Genomic DNA, 24325 nt, shown 5'->3' with positions numbered 1-24325 from the left:
GTGGTACTATACCATACTAGATCCAAAATGATTACATTTTAGTTCAAAATTTTATTCTAGGCATTCACACTGAGAAGCTTCGTTCAAAACCGGGTTTTGTAGCAAAGGTATAATTAGGTTGGTGAGGAAAAAATGTGACAATCATGATTAATTATGCTGTATTTCACATGTCATTTCCAGATTTCACCTCTTCACAAACTGGTTTTAAACAACTAGTGCCAGTATCAGGGTTAGGAACTTACCATACGACAATAACTAAAATAATGCAAACATACCGTAATTACAGAATTATATCATTTTGACCTGTAACATACAGTATATAACAATTGGGTCATGGGTTGTATAAACTTTAATACTGTAATAACTCGGTAGCGAAATGCAAAAGTGTAGGCAAGTACTCAAAGAAAACAACAGCTCAATAAAAACAAAATGATGCAGCTAGGCCCTATATCCTGATATCAGTAGTTTATATTCAGATATTGACATCTATCAGGTCTTGGAATACCGTTATTACATGTATTACAGTATTAGTATTATCAATCAATCAATCATTTTATTTTGGCACTCTGACGTAGAACAGAACAACACAAAAAGTAAAACAGACAACAGATACAGAGATACCTCATACTTGGAAGGCGAGCATAACTTGAAATAAAGTCAGAAAATGTACAAGTATGCGCTCACCCAACAAAAAAATAAAATAAGAATAATACGTGCATCAAAAAAGATGGACACGATTCAGAATCTGGCAATGCTTATAACTCAATTTAAAATGATAAAATCAAATAATTGCTGGGATTCGTGGGCAACTTACATATGTACATGGAGTAAAAAAGTGTTGCACATGAAATAAAACAGCAAAATTCTGGTAGATAAAATTAAATGTAATAGAATCTTAACGACCTCCTTCGTCTCTGATTGATGAAAACCTAATGATTCAAATGTTCGTATACGATTATGGTAGCTGAGAAATTGCCAGAATTAGCCCTGCAATAAATATATATAAAGCTGCTTTTAAATGCTGTAAATTCTGGGTTTTGGATTCCTATATCAGTATATAGCATAAATATAAACAAGTAAAAACGTATGGGACACATTCTGACATTGCTTGTTGTCAGAAATGCCAAAAATAAATAGCCTAATAATTTATCAAATGTCAGAATGTACAAAACAGATGAAGAAATGCATGGTTGAAAAGCAGATATCAGTTACCAGGTTGGATATGTACCGGTGGATTGCGATAAAGTCAATTACTTTCGTATGGCCCTCTTCCAATTATCCTATATTTGCCAAATTGTATTCCAGATCCAATCTCTGAATCTGGGATTTTTCAATCATAATTTTTTTTTAATATTTAGATAAACTATCGATAGTAAAAGGAAATTTGGTCTCAATAATATATTTTAGGAAACATCCTGCATATTTTGTATTACAGTTAATTGCAGTTTAAGTTGAAAACTGAACAGTACTACCGAACATAACTGCATTAACTGCTCCAAACTTCTCCACTAAACTGGCGTACCCAGAGAACGAAAAATGACAGTATACAGAAGGTGGAGACGGAGAGCAAGGGAAAAAGTAAAAATCCGTCAATGCATGGCTGGTTTGACAACAAATGAGCTGGAACGATACTAACCAGGAGCAACGTTTGTAAACAACGCATCGAATCAAGCAAGAATAAGTGGAAAAGTGTATTTTACCTTCACATTTACCAGAATAACGGTGCATCCAGTTCCTATTTTTTGGGATGAACTAATTGCTGTGAAGGAAAGAGAAGCAAACGTACGCTACTTTGATTTAGGTTAAAAAGATGCAAGAAGAAGATACACGTGTTTGCCCACCGCGACAATTTGAATGATCGTTTTTTGAATTAAAATCCTCTCCGAGCAAGGTCTTAGCGGAGCATTTATTCCTAAATTAAATAAACCAGAAAATGAACAAATTTAGTTTATTATATACAGTACCGGTATATAATTTATTCCATGCCTGTATGCTGAAACATCAAAAGTAATACAGAATTCACTGATTCAAAACAAATTCAATAGCACAGTCGATGAGTTAGCCATTGGACCCAAATGAAACATATTCAAGGACATGCTAGTTCTTGACGTTAATACTTTGTTGTTACGTGTTTACAAAATTCAAACTCATTTTGTGACTACCTCCCAACCCTGCAACATGTCTTCAATTTCAAAAACTAACTTCATTTTTCTAATATGCCAAGTAATGAATTGAGTAACAAGTTTCTCAACAGATAAAACAACAGAACAATGTAATAGTATTCCATATGATTCAAATTCTACCTTCCATTGTTTAATTTGAATACAAAACTGGCCGAAATTTTTTTCTAGCCTAGAGATAAGTCCCTATTGGTTTAGAATATGTCATGAACCTGTGACCTGTATGCGCTTGATCGAGCGTTAAAGATAAGATGTCATTTTCATCTTCATTCTGAGTAAAAAGACGTCTCAGATCCGGTTTACTGTAGACAATGTCATGTGTGGGAGGTTTTCGTTTCAAATGAATGGACTCAAGGTTGAGGAAACTGTTACTTATCAGAGCTTACGGAAACTGCTAATGACAGCAAGCAGTTGTCCAATATTCTCGTTTGTTATTCTTCTCCGTATTGAAAAATTGGGATTTTGTCCATAATAAGAGTGAATGTGAGGGTTTTAGCAATTCTCTTGCACATATTTCTTTTTCGAAGGGTTGGCTGAAGGAGAGTAATCATTGATGTGATAGTACGAGCATTTCATAGCCAACTTCTACGAAACTAGAAAATATTTGAGTGCTAGATTGACTTTAAACTTTTCTGCTATTATATACTTTGATATATGGTATAGTTTTCAGTGAAATGTTTTAGTCAAGTAAATATAAGTATCTGGCAATATTAGGCTTTTTTATACTGATGATAGAATGTAAAAAAGAAAAGCATACTGGTAGCCTATATATTTATTAGATTTTAAAAATGTTGGATGTGGAGAATATCTCAATTATTTTCCACATTTTTATTTCCTCATATTTTATTTAAGGAGTAAATGTACAATCTGTCTATAATACAAAATGGTGAAACAGACAATCAAGATCTTCTGCAGGGTAAAGCCAACTCGTTCACGAACAGGAATATTTTCTATCGATGATGATGAGACTCTTCCTAAATCATCAATTGAATTTGTCATTCCGCGAGATCAGTTGGAAGGATTTGTCAACAATAAAAGAGAAAATTATAAATTTGCATTCGAAAAAATATTTGATCAACAGGCAAAACAAGATGATGTATTTGAACATGTAGCAAAGGACGTTGCTGATAATGTACTGGCTGGGTATAATGGAACAATATTTGCTTATGGGCAGACAGGAAGTGGAAAGACTTTTACAATAACGGGGGGCGCTGAAAAATTTGCAGATAGAGGAATCATTCCCCGATCTTTATCTTATCTTTTTGAAAAATTTGAACAAGATAAGAACCATATTTATTCAACGGAAGTATCTTATCTAGAAATTTATAATGAAAATGGTTATGATTTACTTGACCCCCGACATGAAGCTGCAAAATTAGAAGATTTGCCTAAAGTGGCTTTAATGGAAGATCCTGATCAAAATATTCACCTCAAAAACTTATCAATGTTGCCAGCTCAAAATATTGAAGACGCTTTGAATTTATTATTTTTAGGTGACACAAATAGAATGATTGCTGAAACTCCTATGAATCAAGCATCAACGCGATCTCATTGTATTTTCACTATTCATATAACAAGTAGAGAACCGGGCTCAGCTACAATTCGAAGATCGAAACTGCATCTCGTTGATTTAGCAGGATCTGAACGAGTTGCTAAAACGAACGTTGGAGGCCAACTTCTCACTGAAGTTAAATATATCAATCTTTCACTTCATTTTTTAGAGCAAGTTATCATTTCATTATCGGAAAAAAATCGGCAGCACATTCCATATCGCAATTCAATGATGACTTCCGTCCTTCGTGATAGCCTCGGTGGAAATTGCATGACGACTATGATTGCGACTGTTTCTGTGGATAAAAAGAACGTAGATGAATCAATATCAACATGTCGATTCGCACAACGTGTTGCGTTAATCAAAAACGAAGCAACATTGAATGAAGAACTAGATCCCAAGCTTATGATACTGAGATTGAAAAAAGAAATTCAGTCGTTGAAAGATGAGTTGGCTTTAACAACAGGAGAACAACGAAGTGACCAACTTACAACTGAAGAAATTCAGTATTTAGATGAATTAATTGCTTCATATTTAAACGATACTGATTTAGAAGCAACACTCGATGTCGGTGGTGATATGAGAAAGATTCAATATTCATATGGAAGGTTGAAAAAGTATGCGAACAGAAAAGGAGTTTCCGCCATCGAGGAAAATGGTGACGAGAATGTTCGACCGGATACGCAGAGTCAACATCAATCTAATAATGATGAACAAGAACTCAGTCCATTAGAAATCAAAAGATTGAAAGAAATATTACAACAAAGAGATACTGAAATAAATATTTTAGTCAATATGTTAAAAAAAGAAAGAAAAAAAGTTCTTGATGCACAAGCACAAAATATTCCAAGATCTAATACTAATTCCGAATTACAAACCTCATCTGGATACAACAGTTCAACTTATGAATCTGATCAAAAAGACAGCGAAAAAGAATTAATAAATTCAAAATCACATGTCAAAGAACCTAATATGTCTGCAGGTCGCCAAGAAGCATTTGAAATTTTTAAACAAAATTATTCACAAAACGATGCCATTATGGATCAAAAAGAACGGTTAAAACAGAGATATGGAGAAGCAAAAATACTTGGAATGGAAGTGAATAACGCTAGAAATGCAATTAATCATCTCAAAGCGGATCTGGAACAAAGAAAGAAAAAGAGAGCTATTCAAATGACCATGAGTAGTAATATCGACGATAAAGACGATTCGTTTGAGGAAAATGAGAGAGAAGCACTTGTTAGACAACAAATTGAAGAAGCGAAACTAAAATACAAAAACTCATTTATGAAACTTAAAGCAATGAAAGCAGAAATTGATCATTTACATCATTTGTTAGATAGAACTAGAGTTCAAATTCAAAGAGATTTCGATGTTTGGTGGGACCAACAAACGAAACGGCCACCTAGTGGACGATCAAGGCCATCTAGTTCAAGTCATCATCGACTGAACAGAATTGAACAACCACAAAATCCTATCAAAACCACAGAAGCTTGGAGAACTCCGCCTGAATCCCCTCAAAGATTTGAACAAAATTTCAATAATCGTTCTCTATCTAACACATCACTCTCTCCTTTACAAAGAGTGTCGCCTATTGGTGACGTTGGTTTGCCTGGATATGCAAAACCGTCTCCACCAATCGGTTTCAACTTGCCTATGCCAGATTCAGTGAGCAGACAATCTACAAATCAAAGTTTAAATAACTCAAGTTTGAGTTTAAAAAGTCAGAGATCTGGTTTTAATATGACACAAAGACATTTGAAGGAGTCACAAATACCGACAACTGGTGATAGTAATACAGATGCTAACATTTTGGCTTTCATTAAAGCCAGAGAAAGTTTAATGCAGAAGAAAAATGGACAATATAGTTGATGTTTCATATGATAAAAATTTCACATGCTCAATTGCTCTATTAATGGACCATAAGGCACTTGTCGAACCCCTTTTTTCAAAAAATTGATTGTGCGCCTTATAAGCATTATGCTTCATTAACTACACCTAAAATCAGTATTGGTACTATTGATTTATAAACCAACCACCACTTTATGTTTTCTTCAAATTAAATACGATAATCCTAAAGAGTTTTTTTGTTCAATGAATTTTGTTCCGTAATCCGATACTTCTTGAAAACGGTTGCGTCTTCTAGCCAGATGTGCTATTTGTATGGAAAAAATCCCAATCTAAGCAATTTTTTAATGTTGCACCTTATGGTTCGTAAAATATGGTAATTTTAATATGAATATGGCAAATTTAAACAACCCTGTGTTTATGATACCTGTTCACTGTAAAATATGTTTTCTTCTTCAAGATTTTGTTGGGGTAAAGTTGTCTCATGTGCGAGCATGATCATACTTGCTGGTGTGTTACGCACCACAATCAATTTTGGATTTTCAGTAGTTTTTGTAGTTTCAGACTAGATTCGTAACTTTGCTCATTGATTATTCTCCTTCATTATTGAGTGATTAGCATAAATTCTACATAATTCAAAATCTACAGTAGATGTTCAAAAGAAAGGAACCTAATTGAATTTGAAATTTAGGGAAATAAAATGGATATCTGTTAAATAAAACTGATTTTTATGTACAACTGAATCTTCATAAATCATAGTTTTGTGAATTTAAGATAAAATATCTAAAATAATTTTAAGATGAAATTTGGAATATTGAATTGTGGAATATTGTGTATTGAACTGCAGGTCCTTTTCCCTTGTTCACTTTCTATTCCGGATCCGTATGTGGCTGTTGCCACATGGATGCGTGACAGAGATAGTATTATAAAGATAAATAGGAATAACATAATCTCTTTCCACAAAATATCAAGTATATTTATGAGCTTTCGTTAGATCATAGTCTAACTTCTTCAGATAAAACAAGATATGGCTTGATTAAACAGCGAATATGATCTACCGAAAGCTCATAAATATACTTGATATTTTGTGGAAAGAGATTATGTTATTTTTACATATTTTTTAACTTGTAATTACGCCAATTTCTTAAAAGCTTCATATCAAATTTCAAAATTTGACGTAACTCATGATTTCGTTGAAACAATAATCAATTTTACGAATAACCAATAATTTTGAATATCTATATTCTAAAGGAAAAGCCTTTTTAAATATCTTTAATGTTGAATTTTTCAAAACAAGGTTTTTTAAACATTTTTAATAATACTTGGAAAGTAGATTTTAAACTATATTTAAACTAACAATATTTATAGTTCTTCATAAGTATTTATTTTAAAATAGTCATTGCATCTTTTTGTGAGTAATGAAAAAAAGAATTTCTGTATTATAAAGTGTTCCTTGGGTACTATTATTCAAATTTTAATTTTTTTACACTTCTCGTTTTGTTGTTATGAAATTGAAAAGGCAGCGGTTGATTCTGATTTTTAAAGCTTTATGTGTGTTACTAATGAACAGTAAGTCGAAAGTTTTATAAATGTGGTGTTTGCATTCCTTGTCTATTGAAAAAGCAAAATCATAATCAACATTGTATAAACCTGTCAAAGAAGTAGATTTTTGAATTGAACATCACTGTTAATACTGATAAATGAATTGTATATTTCAACAATGCAAAACGCGGGCAAGATCAAATCTAACAAATATTTTCATTTTTAATTAGCTCCACGCCCCCTCAAAAAATTGTCTACGCCCCACTGTTTGAGAACCACATCAGTGTGAAAATATTTGTTAGATTTGATCTTGCCCGCGTTGTTTTAGATATTTACATTTCTTCATTTTGGATATTTATGTTCCATCCACATGTTTTTTGAATAGAACATACTTTTGCCGTACTATCTGTTGTTTGTAGCTTTTTTTAGATACTTATTTTTGAGGTGGAGCGCAAGACTCGACAAATTCTAAAAGTGGGAGACCTGCTCTGGATGTTCCCAACATTATACATAATATGAATTTGTTGTGTTCCAGAAATCTATATTATTAAAAACGCAAGCTTGTCTCTGTATTTCATATTCTTCAATTTCCTATACTCGTGAATGAGCATTATCTTTGAACTGTTCATCAACTTTTATTCGCTAATAATTTGTTTCAATTCACATGGATTATATTTTTCAATTGAATATATATTATACCATTTTGATTCTTAATATTTTTGCTTTTTTTTATAGTTTTTTGTGTAGCCTATATGTAGTGAATAATTATAAGTAAGATGTCTTCATCTAAAACAAGAATTCAAAATTATCTGCGGCAAAACAAGATTAGTGAACTTTTTGAGGTTTGACATTTATTGCTATTTTTTTTAATATTCTTAGATTTGTTCAAAATCAGTTTTGCTGTAAATATGGTAGATTTTGCTTCAACTTTCGGAACAATTTTTTGAATATCATTTTTTCACCACATTTTTTTATTTAAATTATTTGTCTTGTGAATAAAAGCAAATTCATGATTACGATTACCGTAATACACATACAATTGTTTTCTTTAATTTTTCTGTTAGAAAAACCCTATGGATAGATATTCCATTTCCTCTTCTCCAAATCAGCTATGCAATTCCATCCTAATTTATGTATGAAAGAGATATTGCCTAGTTTCTGGTCCAGCTCAGGTAGGGAGTAGCTAACTGGTTGTTAGATGAATAGACTTGGAGACACACAATTATCTCTCTGGGATTTAAACCAATTATTTATGTTATGACAATAATGTCTTTTCTCTTTTTTAGGAAATGATGGGAAAGTTAATCAAAGATCTGCCAGCGAGTCCAATACATTATTTGGCAAATTTATTGCAAAATAAAGAAAAAAAAATAAAGCACGTAAGAAATAGTTCTTACATTCTTTCTAAATCTTGTTATTATTTTTATTTAAAAGAACTTTTCTTCAGATTGTACGGGATGACAGCACTACAACTAAAGAAAACAAAGTAGAAATCAGCAGTAATGCAATGCTGTGGGCCACAGGTTAGTATCTTAAATTATTTAGGCCTACTTTTAGATTTGTAAGGTGATAGCTAATCATTTGATTACTTAAAGCTGTGGTTCTCAAAGTGGGCGCCGAGACGCCAAAGTGCGTCGTTTGAATTTTGCTAGGGCATCGCAAAACTTTTTTTCTTTTGTGGAATTGTACCTGTGGTGCGTAGAAAAGTCGGAATTCTCGTTTGAATCACACTTGAACTGGAGATGACAATATATTTATTATTGTAACGATCAATTTTATCTAGGTATTAGTGATCTCACTAACGTCACGGGTCATTTAATGCTGTTCCAATTATGACATCACAAACACAGAGTCGGTCAGCTCGAGCCATGCATATCATTCATTTCTAATCCTTTCATGAACATGGGCATGTTGAGCGTCGTTCAGCACTTCGTCTACGCGTTTATTCGAATGACTCAATATTGACACCCCGGCAGTTCCCTTCAGGCATAATTTTTATGAAACTCATTGCAAAGAAGGTTTTTTATTAAAAGGTATCAAAAACGTTTTTCACAGGAAGTCACATCTTGATCATTTTTCAGGGCGTCAGCAATACCAAGAAGTTTGGGAACCACTGACCTAAAGCATATTATCTATCATTTATCATACATTTTTAATTATTTCAAATGTCTCATTGTTCCAAACACTGATATTTTTTCTCAATTTTTCAAATTTTCTCAATTTGAAATCTTCGACTAATAGCACCTGCACAAATGAAACCAACTTCTCCCAGAGATAAAACATCACAACATTCAACATCACCTGAGGTCAGAAAGTATGACAAACCTTGGCAAACACATTCAAAGAAATCTCCCGCTAAATCAAAATCAGGTATTTCTAGGTTTTCTTTATTTTATTTACAATATTTGGCATATATTATAGTTGATATTTACAAGAAGGCCAAGTTTAAAATAAATGTTAGTGAATTTAGCTCCTAATCGTCTAATTATTCTTTCACATTTATAATATTATAATACTTGGTATAAGCAGTCTCATTTTTCATATTTCGAATATGTCATTATAACTAAATAAATATTATATACATGGTGGGGAAATGGGGCAAAAAAACTGTATTTCATTTCTTAATTAATTCATAAAAAATTTAAAATACGGGAGGTTTTTTCACCTCACCCTGTTTATAATCAAATATAATATTTTTATTTTTGACATGGATTTTTTAAAGAATATAGACTGCTGAAGTTATAAAAATTATTGCACATTTTCGTGCTATTATTTCATAAAAGATTTGACTATGGAATTTGAGTTTATTTTCATTACACATTCTATAATTTATGTGATTAAAACTTTATATAGTATCAAAAGAAATCTGGAGTATGTGATAATTTTTGCAAGGCAAGACAAGAAAATTTATACTTCTATTCAACAAGTAAAAAATGGTGCTACTGCTAGCTATAATCTGATTTATGTACTTTCAACTTCAAATTGTTTTTAGGTTCCAAATTGAATCAAACTACACCAGTAACCAAATCAACAAAAAATGAAAAGCCAGAATGGAATCAAAAAACGAAAATATCTTCAGGAGATAAAATAGATGATGTAATAGATGGTGGCGATGATCAAGTATGTTCATTCATCATAGTTTACATTGATGTTTTGTACGGCCATATTTGAGATAAATCAAAGATGAAAAATCGTATGCTATCATTCTAATCGAATGAGTTTTTAATGTTGATTTAAAATAATTTATATATATACTCATATACTCATTATTTCGAAGTTGTTACATTTCAAGGCACTTAATGCTATCTCATGTTAGAAATCTCGGTTTCAAGTACCGGTACTGTTTTGTCCAGCTATTATCTCAAGCTACCAATGGCCACAATTCCTGTTATTAATGACTAATTTTCACATTTAAAATCCTATTATTCTGTGATGGCTTGCAGATGGGTTTTGAGGCCATTTAGAATAATGATTTATAAGTGAAAGAAATGTTTGGCGTCTTGCTATCACAGTTAGTAGAGTTAGTAGATTATGTAACCACCATTCAGTTATGGCTTCTCTTACCATCAAAGTCCACACATCAGGAATGATAATGGTTAACAATTCCTATGGAACCTTGAACTAGTAATGATATGACAGGTTTTGTTTCCATAAAGTTTTAAGCACTTTTTCATCTTTTCGCTTTCCTGGATTTTATATGGAAAAATCTTATTTGTCCCTTATTCGTAATAAAAAATTATCGAGTTCTAAAGCAGGGGTTCTCAACCATTTTCCTGTTAAGTACCCCCGAGTCATGAAACAATCAACCCGAACCTCCAGTAATCAGACACCACACAATGTTGTTATATATTGACTAACAATTTGCTGCAACAACAATTTATTGACCAACTGCTGTAACTAAATTAAAACTTCGTGTTAAAGAATGTTATTGCTCTTGTCCTCTAATTACTACTAATTTACTAATGAATTCTCAAGTTTCAATTAGCATATCTCATTTCGCAATGCTTGCAGCACATTATTGAGGTTTTACAGTTTGGCTACAAAGCCGTGGATTTCACATTGTTGCATCACAGCAATGCAAAATCAGGGAAAATCTTTGCTGAATTTCAATCGGCAGGCATTTTCCTCTAGTAGTATAGATAGAATATTAAAAAATAGCAGCACATGAAAACTCATCTGCCATTTCCAAGTACCCCTGAAAATCTTCCTGTGAACCCATGGAGGTTCGCGAACCCCAGGTTAGGAACCCTTGTTCTAAATACTTTTTCGCGATTTTGAAAAATATCATTGTTTAGATTGATCTAGGACTTGTTTATGCCAAACCTAAAGTTGTTGGTGAACATCAAGTGAAAGTAAAAACTGACGAGGAAGATATCGAATCAGAACTTTCTTTATCAGGTATGGTTTTAAAAAAAATAATATGATTTACATTCTTTCTTGTATTTCGTTCAGGTTGATTCTACTTATTGTTAATCTAAAGATAATGATTTTAATTTAATGCCCTGGCAAGCAAATAGGGACAAAAAATTATTTGAATTATGTTAACATCCAGGGTTGTGGAATTTATTTTATACGATTTTAAATTTGATTGTCCTTCTCTCATATTGGTTTTGAATATGGCTCAAAGCAAGCAGTCAGTTGCATGAAGCTGCTGCAATTTTTTCAGTTATGATCGGGGATTTAATATACCTTCAGAATGGGCCCTTTACTAGGCTAATGGGGATTTGAAGCCAGACCACGTTTTCCCTATTTTGATTTGCATACAACATGATGCACTAAATATATTTGATTCATATAAACTGTTTGCATGAAACATCTTTCGATATTGAAATGTAATTCTTCGAACAAGGCTCTCAACATCCAGGTAGTGGGCTAGTATATTCAGCGGGTTAGAATCTCCTCATTTGGAAGCAAAATCTTCAACCCACACGTGTCTTTAACAAGTTTTTTTTAATTCCGCATATTTGGGAAATACAATTTTTTCAAATCAAATTTTCTGATTCCACACTGGTAGTGTTTACTCACAGTCGGCTATGGTATATTTTCAAGGTAAATATAAAACTGAAGAAAACAAAAAAAGTGACAATGTATCAACATCAAAAAAATCGGCCAAAATGTCAGCTAAGGAGGCAAAAAGGAAAAGATTAGAAGAGTTGAAGTAGGTTTCTGTAAGATTGGAATTGAACAGAGACGAAGGACTTGCAGTTCATAGCATAATATTGTAGTATTGCTCAGGGAATTAGCCATGCGGGGTGAACCCACTTTGAAAACTTCGGAAGACCGAAAAAGTCGTTAATAACGTATGCGATTTCATTTTGTTAAAATGCCGATTGTTTTCATCAGCATCAGGTTATTCAGTTATATTTAGGCTGTAAACGCATCAGCCATGGATTAAAAAAAAATTGTAGTGTAATCACGGTGCCCGTTTTAAAAGCTGTCCCCCCCCCTTTCAAAAATTCTAGCTACGCCCCTGGTATTGTTTGTAGTCAAAGCTGCTAATCTGACTTTTTATAGCCAATCTTTATTTCTTCGCATTTGTGCTAATATGAATCGAGTTACAAACTAATCTTAAACGTCATTCATTTCAATTTTATATATTTTAATATTATCTATCAATATATGTAATGATTAAACAGCAAGGAAATATTTAATATGTACATTCACATACATTCCTCTTTAATTATAGTGAATAATTCAATAATATTTCAACTTGAAATCTTTTGCATTATTTTGTTTAAGCATTTAATAGTATGCTTATAAGCATCCAATCTAGTAGTATAAAATTGATTAGAATATTTTTCTAGAAAAATGGTCGACGAATCGCAGTCGAAATCTTCCAAACCTAAATCAATATCACCCGTTACTATAAATAGTGATGAAACTGACGATGGTGCTCTTGAAATATTAGAAGATGCTGACGAATTAATTCGTGAAGGTGTCAAGGTATGCCATCAAGAAAATGTTGATTTATTTGAATTAACATGTCCTTAGTTATTATTTAGAAGAGTAGCATGGCTCATAGTTACATTAGGTGGGGTTTGTATTGGTATAATGACTTCGTCGTCTCATTGACTTACCGATCCGGGCTTGATATGTATAATCATTTGTCATAATTCGATCTTTCAGTATATTTTGTGCATATTCGACAGTGAAAGTTAATCTATCGGTATTTTAAATTAAAAAAAAAAGTTAATGTTTTGTATATCATGGATATTTTTGTGCTTGAACGTGACTTCATCTAGTTAATTTTTTTTTCCAAGAAAATTTTTTGAATGCAAGGGCAAACACACTCACTTAAAAGAAGAAGAAACCGGTCTCTGAGTACAGTTACGCTACTTAAATTACAGAGATTCATGGTAGTGCAATGTACATAAACAAAATGAGAAACTTTACGGTTTTTCTATAACTCTTTTTGCAATAAATTTTTCCTAATTCTAGAATCCACCTAAAACTGGAGTTGTTGTTGGAAGATCTGGTCGAAAATCAAAAGATGAAATTGAGTTTGTTTTGAACATGTCAAAGTAAGCCAACTTCAAATGAGAAATGCTTAAAGCTATTTTGTAATCAAACTTTTTGAAAAGAGTAAAAACAGTAAAAGAGTTGGTTTGATTTCATTTTTTTGGGTCATCAAGTCCATGTATCTGAAACTAGAATCTGGAACTATTTCCATACCTTAATATGGAACGGCAACCAGACAGACTGTGATTCTATTAATGATTACGCTGTCTTATCACCTCTCCCGAATAAATATAAAAATCCTAGGATAGGATAGAATTTACATATTTATCTCGGGGGAGAGGAAAGCCCATAATACAGCTTAATCATATGGCAAACCACGGCCCCCCATCTGGTTATCATGCCATGTAGGGTATGGGATTAATTAGCCAGTTATTTGTTTTCGGAAGCATGGACTTGATGGAGGAAGCCATAACCGACCAGCAGTTACATGGACCACCCTACGACTGTGAGGAGTCTAGCAATCCTCTCTCACATAACTATCCTGCATGGGATTTGAACATGCGAACCCACGTTGGGTGATCAGAGGTCACATCACATGGTGGCGAGCGTATTCCTAACGCTTAGTACGATGCGCCACACCGTCGAGCCTATTTCATCCTACCAGTTTGTTTTGTATAGTCTGGTACTTTTCAAAGATTTTAATATTTACAAATCTTTAGTTAAATCTACTACCCCAAGCAGGCCTCTTGTGATTATCAACCCCAATTCCAATGTTTCTACTGACTGAGTTGAAATGATATATTTTAAGAAAAATATTTGTCTTGTAATTTCTTTCTGTTTTAGATTTTTCGATGAACTTGGAGGTATGGAAGGTTTAAATCAAACCAATAAAGGAAGTGATGTACAAAATAAATTTGATGAAGATGATGATGACTTCGAAAGTGCTTCACAGGTGACCTTGGAACTTGTAAATATAACATGATTCGCATAAATGTGTAGTTTTGCATAATAAGTATTTCGATGCACAGATGTCCATAACGAATCCAATTTTTGAATATCTTTGAAATCGTCTATATTTAATATCTTAACTTCTTGATTGTAGGAATATTTTGGAATAGTTTTATCTGAAAGAAAAATCTTATTTTGAGCATTTGACATCCCATGGTTAAATAAAAAATAGATTTCATTTAACTTCTGGTGATGCAAAAAATATACCTAATGTATGTATATACATAAGCATTGAAGCAGATACAGGATATATGTTCCGCATGGAAAAAGATAATATTCATTGATTACAATTTTTCTGCTAAACATTTCCGACTATTTCTCTGTTAGAAATTCCTCTGTTGAATATTAACTTATTATAATATATTCGGAATAGTATTTTATACGCTCTCGACTCGTCTGTTTTTTAAATATGGCTTAATCCGAACCGCTTGTATTAGTTAGTCATGGCCAATCAATCTTTAAATCAGTGGTATTTTATTTTGCAGGTCACTGGACCACGTAAACCAGTGTGGGAAGCTCCAGAATCAGATGTAGAATCTGTGCTTTCACAAATTAAAAGTGCGAGAAGATCTGATATTAATGTAGAATCATTTGTTTCAAGGTAGAATATATGAATGTATAAAATGAATGGCTCTCCGGTAGTATTTGCACCAAGATGGCGCACAACCTGAACATAGTATGTGTACCAGGTTAGGGTTCCGGTTGTGTGCCATTGTGGTGCACATCTACAGGAGCACCAAACGAATCAATTAGCCTGAAACTGAGAATAATGACGATGTGACGATCTGGTTACGTGTTCACTGTAGGTTTGACTAAAAATCAGTGAACAATATCTGGGTTGAAAGAATAACAGGAATGAATATAGCACAATTTAATTTGAAAACATTGTCAACTATGCACCTGTGTTTTTTAACATTTTAATTTATATTTTGTTTATCACATTGATGAAAATAAGATAATATGTAGCTTAAAAACAAGGGCAAAGGACGCTGGAAGATCTTCTAACAAGCCATATCTATTAAGACATTTTAATAAATGAATGGAAATACTGAATTGTTCCCTTGGAATTTTTAGACCCGCTGCTGAAAAGCAAGTTGAGCCAAAACCCGAAAAGCAAAAGCGAAAATCATCAGAAACAAGTCGTCCCCGTACAGCTCCTTCCAGATCTCATTCTAATGTTGAAATGAATGGAGAACATAGCAATGGTTTGTTTCCTTTTATGTAGTATTGGGTCTTACTTTTTCAGTTAGTTTTAAATAGTAAATTTTAGAATCAATTTGCTTTTCAAAATTCAGAATTTTTTTTGTTCGCCGGAAACATGAACGTATTCTTGTGAAAGATCATTCATTTAAAGCAGTATCTTGATTTGTTTGAAATTCTATTTAGTCATATTTAACATATCATATGGTTGACAAAACCTATATTTGAATATTTTCATATTATTATTAGCATTTTCGCCAAGCAATGCACCTGAACAATGATGTGTTTTAATTTTTGGCAGGCATTGGAATAGCTATTTCAGACCTGATTCCATTTTAGAAAATTGTAGTGAGCTAGATTTGAAGGTGCAACCACTTCAAGCTACTGTCGTAGAGAAGTCGAATTTGGCTTTCATCGATTATTATTGTTAATGTGATTATTTATCATAAAGGACGTGAAACATACAGAGTAATGGATCCTAAATCAACCAAATCACCTCGTAGTCGACCAACGACCCCAAAAGGAAGTGAAATAGGAAAGGCAAGTCGGAGATTATCACAAGCATCGAACTTATCAGATGCACCCAAGAAAACTAGTGAGGGTGTGAAAGTAAGCTAGTTTAATATTATCAATTGTATTATTTATACACACCATTTTGCTTTTGCGTTTTCTTGTTGAAGGACACTGTTTCCATATTAAGTTATGCATGGCCTTTTGTATTTTTTTCCTATTTTTTTCTGTGTCATATTTATCATGCTTAAACCATACTATCATACATGCTTTCATAATTTTTTTTTCACAAAAAACTGTTTTGTAGCCAAGTACTGTTTTGTTGTGCTTGTGTTTACTTCAAGCAACTTTGAGATTTTTTTATCCAATGTATTTATTTATATTTTTCACTCTAAACAAGGCTCTATACAGACTCATAGAATTCTATGAATGAGAGGTACGCAAATTTCAGTTTGATCTGATCATTTCAAAATTGATTACACCATAAAGAAGCAATGTATATTGAACAATACATATATTAATTTGTCTTTTTTAGAATAAAGATAAGAAAAAGAAGAAAAAATCTGATCCTGCAGATGGTATGGTATTCGATATATTTATTATGTTTAGACATCGTCGCTCTGAATAAGGCTTCGCATCTACAAATATTTGAAACAGCAAGCATCTTTTCGGTAAATCATAACCTGACAGCCTGGATAAAGTGTTGGGCTTGATAGCTGGATTTATAGGGCTTGACATTAGATTTCTAGCCTTTTATTAACAGAATAACATGCTTTGCTCATTGATCTATTGTTAACACCAATGGTTTTCAACTGTTTTGGCAGGGCGGAACCCCAAGAAACATTCCAACGGGTTATGGAACCCCTGTACAATTGATTATATTTGTTATCATAAAATATGCCGATCAAAAAAATATGAAAAATGTCATATGGAAGAAACTAAAAATAAATTGACCACTCCAAGAATATGTTTTTATGATAAATTTGACTTGAACACTTCTGAAACACACCACATGTATTTTGATTATATTTAAACAATATACATATGATAACACAGACTCTCGGATTTCCATGTAAACCTGCGGAACCCCCGGCCTGGACTGACGGAACCCTAAAGTTCCGCGGAACATCTGCTGAAAACTACTGGTTCACACATTTAACTGTTGATTAAGGAATTTGATGTATTTTATTTCATCAAATGTTGTATATGTTTCAGATTTAGAGTGTGTACTTACTGAGTTACTAGTAGTGATTTTTTTAATATTACATCATTGAATATTTCTTGTTCTCAGATGTACCTGACACCAAACCAAAAAATCATTGATATTTATCCAAAAATGAGAAAAACAGAATGTTCCAGTGGAAAAAGATGCAATGTGTTGGTAGTGATGGTAGCAAATCAAACATAAATAGGCATGATGCACAAAAAGAGCTCAAACAGATCATTGGAATCCGTGACCTAATTTGGAAACATGATTTGAACCATTTTAAAATGTTTCGGATTTTTATTCTATTGCACAAAATTTTTATTGCCTTTTGATATTTCACAATCCGTCCATGATTTCTATCTATTTCATATTATCAATTTTGATATTTTTATATTTTGTATTATGGTGCTATTAAACTTTGGTGTATTTTTTATCGTTTAATAAAGCTTACTAAATCACTAGTGCTTCGTATATAAACAGCCTTAATTCATTATTTACAATTTATACTTCATATTCATATAAATAAAATTATGATTATTAATAAATATCTTTATGCATGGTTGTCTCTTTGGATAGACTCTGAAGTAGATTCAGGTGATCAATTGTAATATTGAAATAAAAACTTGGGTAATAATAAAGTATAAAAAGAATTTTCTTTGATCCTATTGTCAGGGTTACGTACATTCAGTAAATGCCATATTTTGTTACAATTTGCTGAAATGCGGTTAATTGCTGTTCGATCATGTGTATCTTGTTATCTCAGAAGAAGTTGGCCAATGATATCTTGAATAAAACTTAATTTTTTGAAATACGAGTTTCTTTATATATATTTTTTATTATGGCATAATATTATTTCACAATTGTAATAGATTCTGACTTTTCCTTCGGCCAAAGGAAAATATTACAATAATTGGATCCCCAAGCCGACTGCTTGTTGGTTATTCCCATCCAAGTGCTATTGGCCAATCTTAATATGTATTCCTTTAACCATGTAGATGCCAAAGTACTGTCCCTACAATCCACGGTAATTATCTTTGAATAATATTATCTAAACTGCTAAAGCATCCACTGCTAAAGTTTTAGCATATGCAAAGGTGGAGAGTTGTTCACCAACACTCTCAACTGATTTGCTTCTAAAAATTTCTAACTCTCCCTAACATCTATCAGTTGGGTTTATGCAAGACTATTTACCTATTCTTTCTCTTTTATGCAGATGAATCTATATTGGCATTCCCATGATCCTGAAATGTCCCTAATTTTAATTTTCACCCTTGGAAACAAAATGTTGCAAAAGCACAATCATGGTAGTGTGCTGCAAGACTTTTGATCGATGAGTTTAAGCGAATTGGTAATCACTAACTTCTGCCCTACCTGATGTGGTTCATTCATTTTGACACAATGCGTTCACCTAATTACCTTTCCTCTCAAATATATAGATAAAAATGCAGGCTTCAATTTCGAAAGTATGATCGATCTCATACAAAGATGATTTTTTACAATATCCAGGTATTCTTACAATATCATGTCTAAGCTGATAGAAGCCAGTCACAATTAAACTATTAATATTTATTTACATATCATTCCATAAGGGAATAAATAATATAAAACACTTGGTTATAATTTAGAAGCTGTACATCGTCAATAGTTTTGTCAAAATCTTGGGAAGTCCGTCGGCGAAGTAGAAAATGCAAAAAGATTCTTTCCTGTGTCACTTCTTTGGTGCTATTATACCTTCCAATTGAGTCTGAAATAGAATAGAGTGAAGAGTTAGAATTAAATAAGAGAAATGTATATTATTGTGACAAAACGTAAGAAAAAAATGATGAAAAACGTAGCTCCAACAGTGGAATGGAAATAGAGAGTAGTTTGCTACCGAATTTATTAATAGTACGACATGCACAACTGGTATGAAATAAATAATGTGAGTTCTCAGGTTGTTTGCTTTATAACATATTACAATTTTGTCAGCTTATCTATAACTTTTAAAAATTTCATAACAATTCCAGTTTGTTGCAGATTCCAACTGTGAACAAATCTATTTCAGTTTTGGAATATAGCACGAAAAACTCAAAACTTTCCAGCAGTTTTGTGATTATATTACGCCAATTAATATTTTATTCAACTCTCACTTTAACCAGTTGGAAATTTAAAAGATTGATATTGAAGTGTTTTAGGAAAAAGGGGGAATGATGAAATTTTGAGAAAAAATGTGTTTGAAATCATTACGAATAAATAGGTTGTTTTTAAGTTAGTATCTAATCATTATTTGAAGGACAATTTCAAAATAAATTTATAGGAGTTACAAAAGTAATTATGTTTCCCTCAATTTAAAAGATCTGCAGTAATTTTCATGATTCAAAGAATAGTACACAATCCACACCTTCAGTTGTTGATTTGTTCGTTTTAAGAATTGGATTTCCTCAGAATGTTTCTTTTCTTCAACCTGTCTTCTCTCTGCTTCCCTCTTTTCAATCGATTCACATTTGGCTTTCAATTCATTCACAGTACGTTCAAGTTCTCTCTTTTCATTTTCAAGATCTGCGTTCTATTAAAATTAATAACTTGATAACATATATTAGCCCTGGACGAATCAAACTAAGGTAATATTTACCCAATTACAGGGCGTAATACATGGTTGAAGCAATAACTAAAATTATGTTTGGTTTCTGCAAAGACACACGATTGACGTGATGAAAAACAGATTGATATGTACAAAAGCATCCTAAATGGGAGAATAGATTATTGGAACTGAGCGTTCGAATCCTTGGGAAAATGTAAATAATGTTTATCATCAATCGTTCCCAAGAACAACTATTTTAACTGATATCAACATAAAATATCATAATAAAATATGTATGTAATCAAATCTATCATGATCATTTAATATCGAATGTGAAACCAATCGGCGTGGTTATGTTTGTTCTGATCATGATTCACATAAACACTGTAGTGACAGTCTGACTGTTTCATACAGCAATCATTTGAAAATAAAATTCACTTTATATGAGCAATATAATGGAGAAACGTAAATATGGCATTTCAAGGAGTGAAACACCAATACTGATTAATGGGCAGGGACACCCGTGATTAAGTCTAACAGTAATTATTACAGGAGAAAAAAAGTTGAACATATCATTAAAAAAGTTCACAGCAGGGGTGAGCAACATTTTTTGTCGGTGGGCCATATAACCAACTTCAGACATCTAGCTGGGCCAATCAATAATGTAGTTTTTCCATGTTGAAAAAGATACAATGAAATGGCTTGATGGGCCAGGCTGTGGCCCGTGGGCCACCTGTTGCACAACCCTGGTTTACTGCAATAAAACAAACTCGTAACTTACAAAAATAAGACTCCGAGCACTGCCAAACAAGGTAACCATGGGAATGACATTCCACAGACACAGCAGCAATGAATACAGTACAGGTATCACAGAAAATTGTTTTGTTTGCCTTCAAGTGCATTGTTGTGATGGAAGCCGAGGTCACAGATAGGCACAATCAAACTAAAACTCACTTTCTTTTCCATGTCTGACTTTCCTTGTTCCGCCTGTAGAGCTTTTCTCATTCCAAAAGCCACACTGCTCTCATACAATGTCTGATATGCTGCAATAGTCATTCTAATCTCATCTCGAACTCTCAATAGCAGAAGACCTCGTTCTGCACAGTTGATTGTTACCTGGCGAATCAGCTCATCTGAAAACATCAATAATATTTGAGCATTTAGGAAGTGTTTTTGTGAAATTTTGAATCCATTTTCTGTAAAAAAATGAGCTACTACAAGTAAAACGAAGTATATACCAAAACACTGTGAATACAATTCGCGTCTGACTGGACAAATTCCAGTTTCTCTGGCTTGTCTTTGTTGTAGACGTTTGTCTAATTCTTCCTGAAGGTTGACCACATCAAGCCTTGTTGCAGGAGTACTAGAAACCTGAATATATTGCAATAACAAGCCTCAAAAAAATTGTCATATTTATTAATTGCTGCAAAATTATTGCTATTAGTTATTAAAAATATTCTTTATTATTTCATACTTGACCAGATATTTTTACGTTTATGCCAATGATTCCCAAACTTTCTTTATCGTATATTCTACCCTTGGCAATATTTCATTTATTTCAAAAAATCATTAGTGTGACTTGCGACTCACACTTTTGCTTTTGCACTTTTTAAAGGGATAATGTGTTCATACACATTACAAAACACAAATAACTCAACAATTTCACTCTTGGAAGAAATGCTTTCCAGATAAAAAAAAAACTGTCTATGAATTTAATATTCATTTAAAATTAATCAATAGAATTTACCTGTTGAACCCATAACTGTCCTGCTTCATTCCATTCTCTGGGAGGCAAAATGCTGTTCAGTATTTCATCTGTTTGTTGTTGTTTACTCGAATCAATTGGAGAAAGTCTTCCACCCTTTGGTGGGCCTGGAATTGGTCCCGCTCCAGGCGCTTGCTGTGGACTGACTTTAAGTGCACGTGCCTGAAAATAAATTTGGTATATCTCGTATTATAGCTACTGCACAATTCTTTAGTTTAGCCTAAGGAAGAGGTAATTCAGATATATCTGCATATTGCAAGAAAATGACCAAAGCTGACCAAAGTTGTGCAAACAAACCTGCAACCTGCAACACCTAGCAACATTTTACTAATTATGCAGAATTAATTTTTGTAGAAAAAATCACCTTTTACGTGAATTTAGTGTTGCAGGCAAAATGGTCGTATTCTGAGGTAACGTTTGGGTAAAAATATGATATTCCTAATATCAGTTTCCGTATTTTTAATTTAGAAAGGATGGCTAGCTAACGGTATGCACAGGGAGTAGATTAGGTAAATTTAAAAACCTTTGGCGTTTTCTTCTCTGTGTTCCGGCTGACAAGGACTGGATTGTCGTACTTTAGTAGTGAAGAATTAGGAGGAATCATTTTGAAATGATATATTTAACTATCGATCTAATATATTATAAATACTGCAAAATTTGAACAAAATTCTGAAGACTCGAAACCAAAAACGGTCGAACTAAGCAACAACAACGAAAAACATGGCGTCGTCGGTAGTCGTCATGGCGACATGATGTATGAGGTCATCTAGTGGTGGTTAGAATAGGTTCGAGAAATGCTCATTTTGGTACATTTCACTTGTTTCGTACTATTTCATAGTTAACAACAAGTTTATGTAATTCTGATCTATTTATAAGGTATCATTTAAATAAATATCTTGACATACTTGTTCATTTTTGAAATCTGCATTAATATGGAGATTATTTTACCACAATTTATTGTTTCAAGAAAGTGTGGCGCTGGTAATCCGCTTCTGACGGAGCTTCTCCATCACGATCGCTTTTTGTATACTTTTCATGTTTCCATGTTCTGACGTGGGGACTTAGATAATGACATACCGGTACCGTACATTTGGAGTACCGGTACCGTATGTTTATACACAGGTGAAAATGTTGAATTTTGCAATTGCGAGAGTTGAAACGAGATTACCTTAAAAAGAGGGCACCATGAGGATAACAGCAAGATGTGTGTTTTAGGTCAGGCTTGCAGGTGAGACTGCTGGACTGTGGAATGAATTGAAGTTCAGAAGTTGGGATGCTGTCATCAATAGAATACACATTGTTTACCTCTATTCAGCTATTGCTATTCAAAATTTTTGTGGTTTCATCATTTCAAATAAATGCAGAAATGAGGGGATTTCAATAAAACTTTAATATCTGAGCTGGGAATGAGTTCATCGAAAGTTATATTTCTGTTTAGCATTAATATTCATTTGGCTGGTAAAGATTTTAAAAATATCTAGGTGGTTACCGGACATAAATTACATTTCAACTGCTGGAGTAGAGGTATAGAAATGAAACTGCAATTTGTCCAATGAACTGACAAAAGTGTGATAGTCTATGTTGTCACCTGTTCCAGTGTTTTGAATATATCATGTTCCATTTATACTTTTCGGTAATAAAAAGAACTACCGTATCATTTTGTGAGCCATTGAAAATTGATATACAACAGGCTGCAAATGCTATATGCCACCCTGAGCTGTTCAGGAGCTGATATTGAAATATTACATAACATGACTTTGACATTGTCTACCATAGCAAAACTGATTGACGTCACAATTGTTTAGCCTATTTGTGGAAATTGTTGCCATTCCTTTTTTTTCAGTAATGTCTGCATGTTAAATCAAATTATTTGTTGCCAATATTGTTTCTCAACCAATTGAAGAGATGCATATGTAGGCTATATATTTTTTTTTTACTCCTGGCTCTTAGTTTTGAGTATTTTTCAAGTATAAATTGAAGAACACTAAAACCCTGCTAAACTTTTTTCTGACTAGAATTTTCACTAGCAACAATATTAAAATTTAAATATATCATTAAACCATGGTCCAAATGACAAATTATAATTTTATATGAATTACAAATACCACGTGAAAGAATGAAAGATTTACATGTATTCAATTTGATATTGTAATAAAATAAATTGAACTCTAATGCAAAGTGCAGGAATGGATATCTCAATGGTTTATATTTCAATGTAATTCACTCTCAAATGCTACAAATTTATAACAACAAAAATCCAAACATACCTTTGTTACAGTTGCATCTTTTGTAAAGAGTAGTCTGCATCACAGGAAATTCACAGCTTTACTGTAATTTTTTATTGTCAAATTTTGAATATGATTTATTCTGTATTTTGATTAAATTGATTCGTTTTTATTTGCATACTGATAACAAGACCATGCTCGTAAGTAAGACTATATTATTATAATATTCAGAGTGGATAAAGTAAGTTATCTGCAATAGTTACTCTACA

At 32.7% G+C, this 24325-nt stretch overlaps 3 protein-coding genes across 3 annotated transcripts; 2 read left to right on the top strand and 1 right to left on the bottom strand.

Moving 5' to 3' along the window:
- The first annotated feature begins 1195 nt into the window (after nt 1-1195).
- LOC120330628 (kinesin-like protein KIF6) lies at nt 1196-7857 on the top strand. The gene has a single exon (XM_039397504.2). It carries the CDS (start codon nt 3064-3066, stop codon nt 5602-5604), a length of 2541 nt encoding a protein of 846 aa, XP_039253438.1. The 5' UTR covers nt 1196-3063; the 3' UTR covers nt 5605-7857.
- Nucleotides 7857-18328, top strand: LOC120330630 (uncharacterized protein C8orf34-like). Its single transcript, XM_039397506.2, has 15 exons — nt 7857-7964; nt 8409-8501; nt 8570-8645; nt 9364-9492; nt 10115-10242; nt 11418-11520; nt 12172-12280; nt 12927-13065; nt 13561-13643; nt 14425-14533; nt 15075-15190; nt 15664-15794; nt 16241-16398; nt 16835-16877; nt 17591-18328. The coding sequence occupies exons 1-15, from the start codon at nt 7899-7901 to the stop codon at nt 17620-17622; spliced, it is 1515 nt and encodes a 504-aa protein (XP_039253440.2). The 5' UTR covers nt 7857-7898; the 3' UTR covers nt 17623-18328.
- Nucleotides 18329-19057: 729 nt separating this feature from the next.
- Nucleotides 19058-22561, bottom strand: LOC120330640 (33 kDa inner dynein arm light chain, axonemal). The gene is made up of 6 exons (XM_078113689.1): nt 22355-22561; nt 21814-21993; nt 21305-21437; nt 21021-21199; nt 19887-20051; nt 19058-19250 (listed from the first exon to the last, which is right to left on the bottom strand). The coding sequence occupies exons 1-6, from the start codon at nt 22433-22435 to the stop codon at nt 19215-19217; spliced, it is 774 nt and encodes a 257-aa protein (XP_077969815.1). The 5' UTR covers nt 22436-22561; the 3' UTR covers nt 19058-19214.
- Between the last annotated feature and the right edge of the window lie 1764 nt (nt 22562-24325).

Source organism: Styela clava, chromosome 6, assembly GCF_964204865.1.
Source record: "Styela clava chromosome 6, kaStyClav1.hap1.2, whole genome shotgun sequence".
Lineage (NCBI taxonomy): Eukaryota > Metazoa > Chordata > Ascidiacea > Stolidobranchia > Styelidae > Styela > Styela clava.
This window is presented reverse-complemented; position numbering and strand designations above follow the sequence as displayed.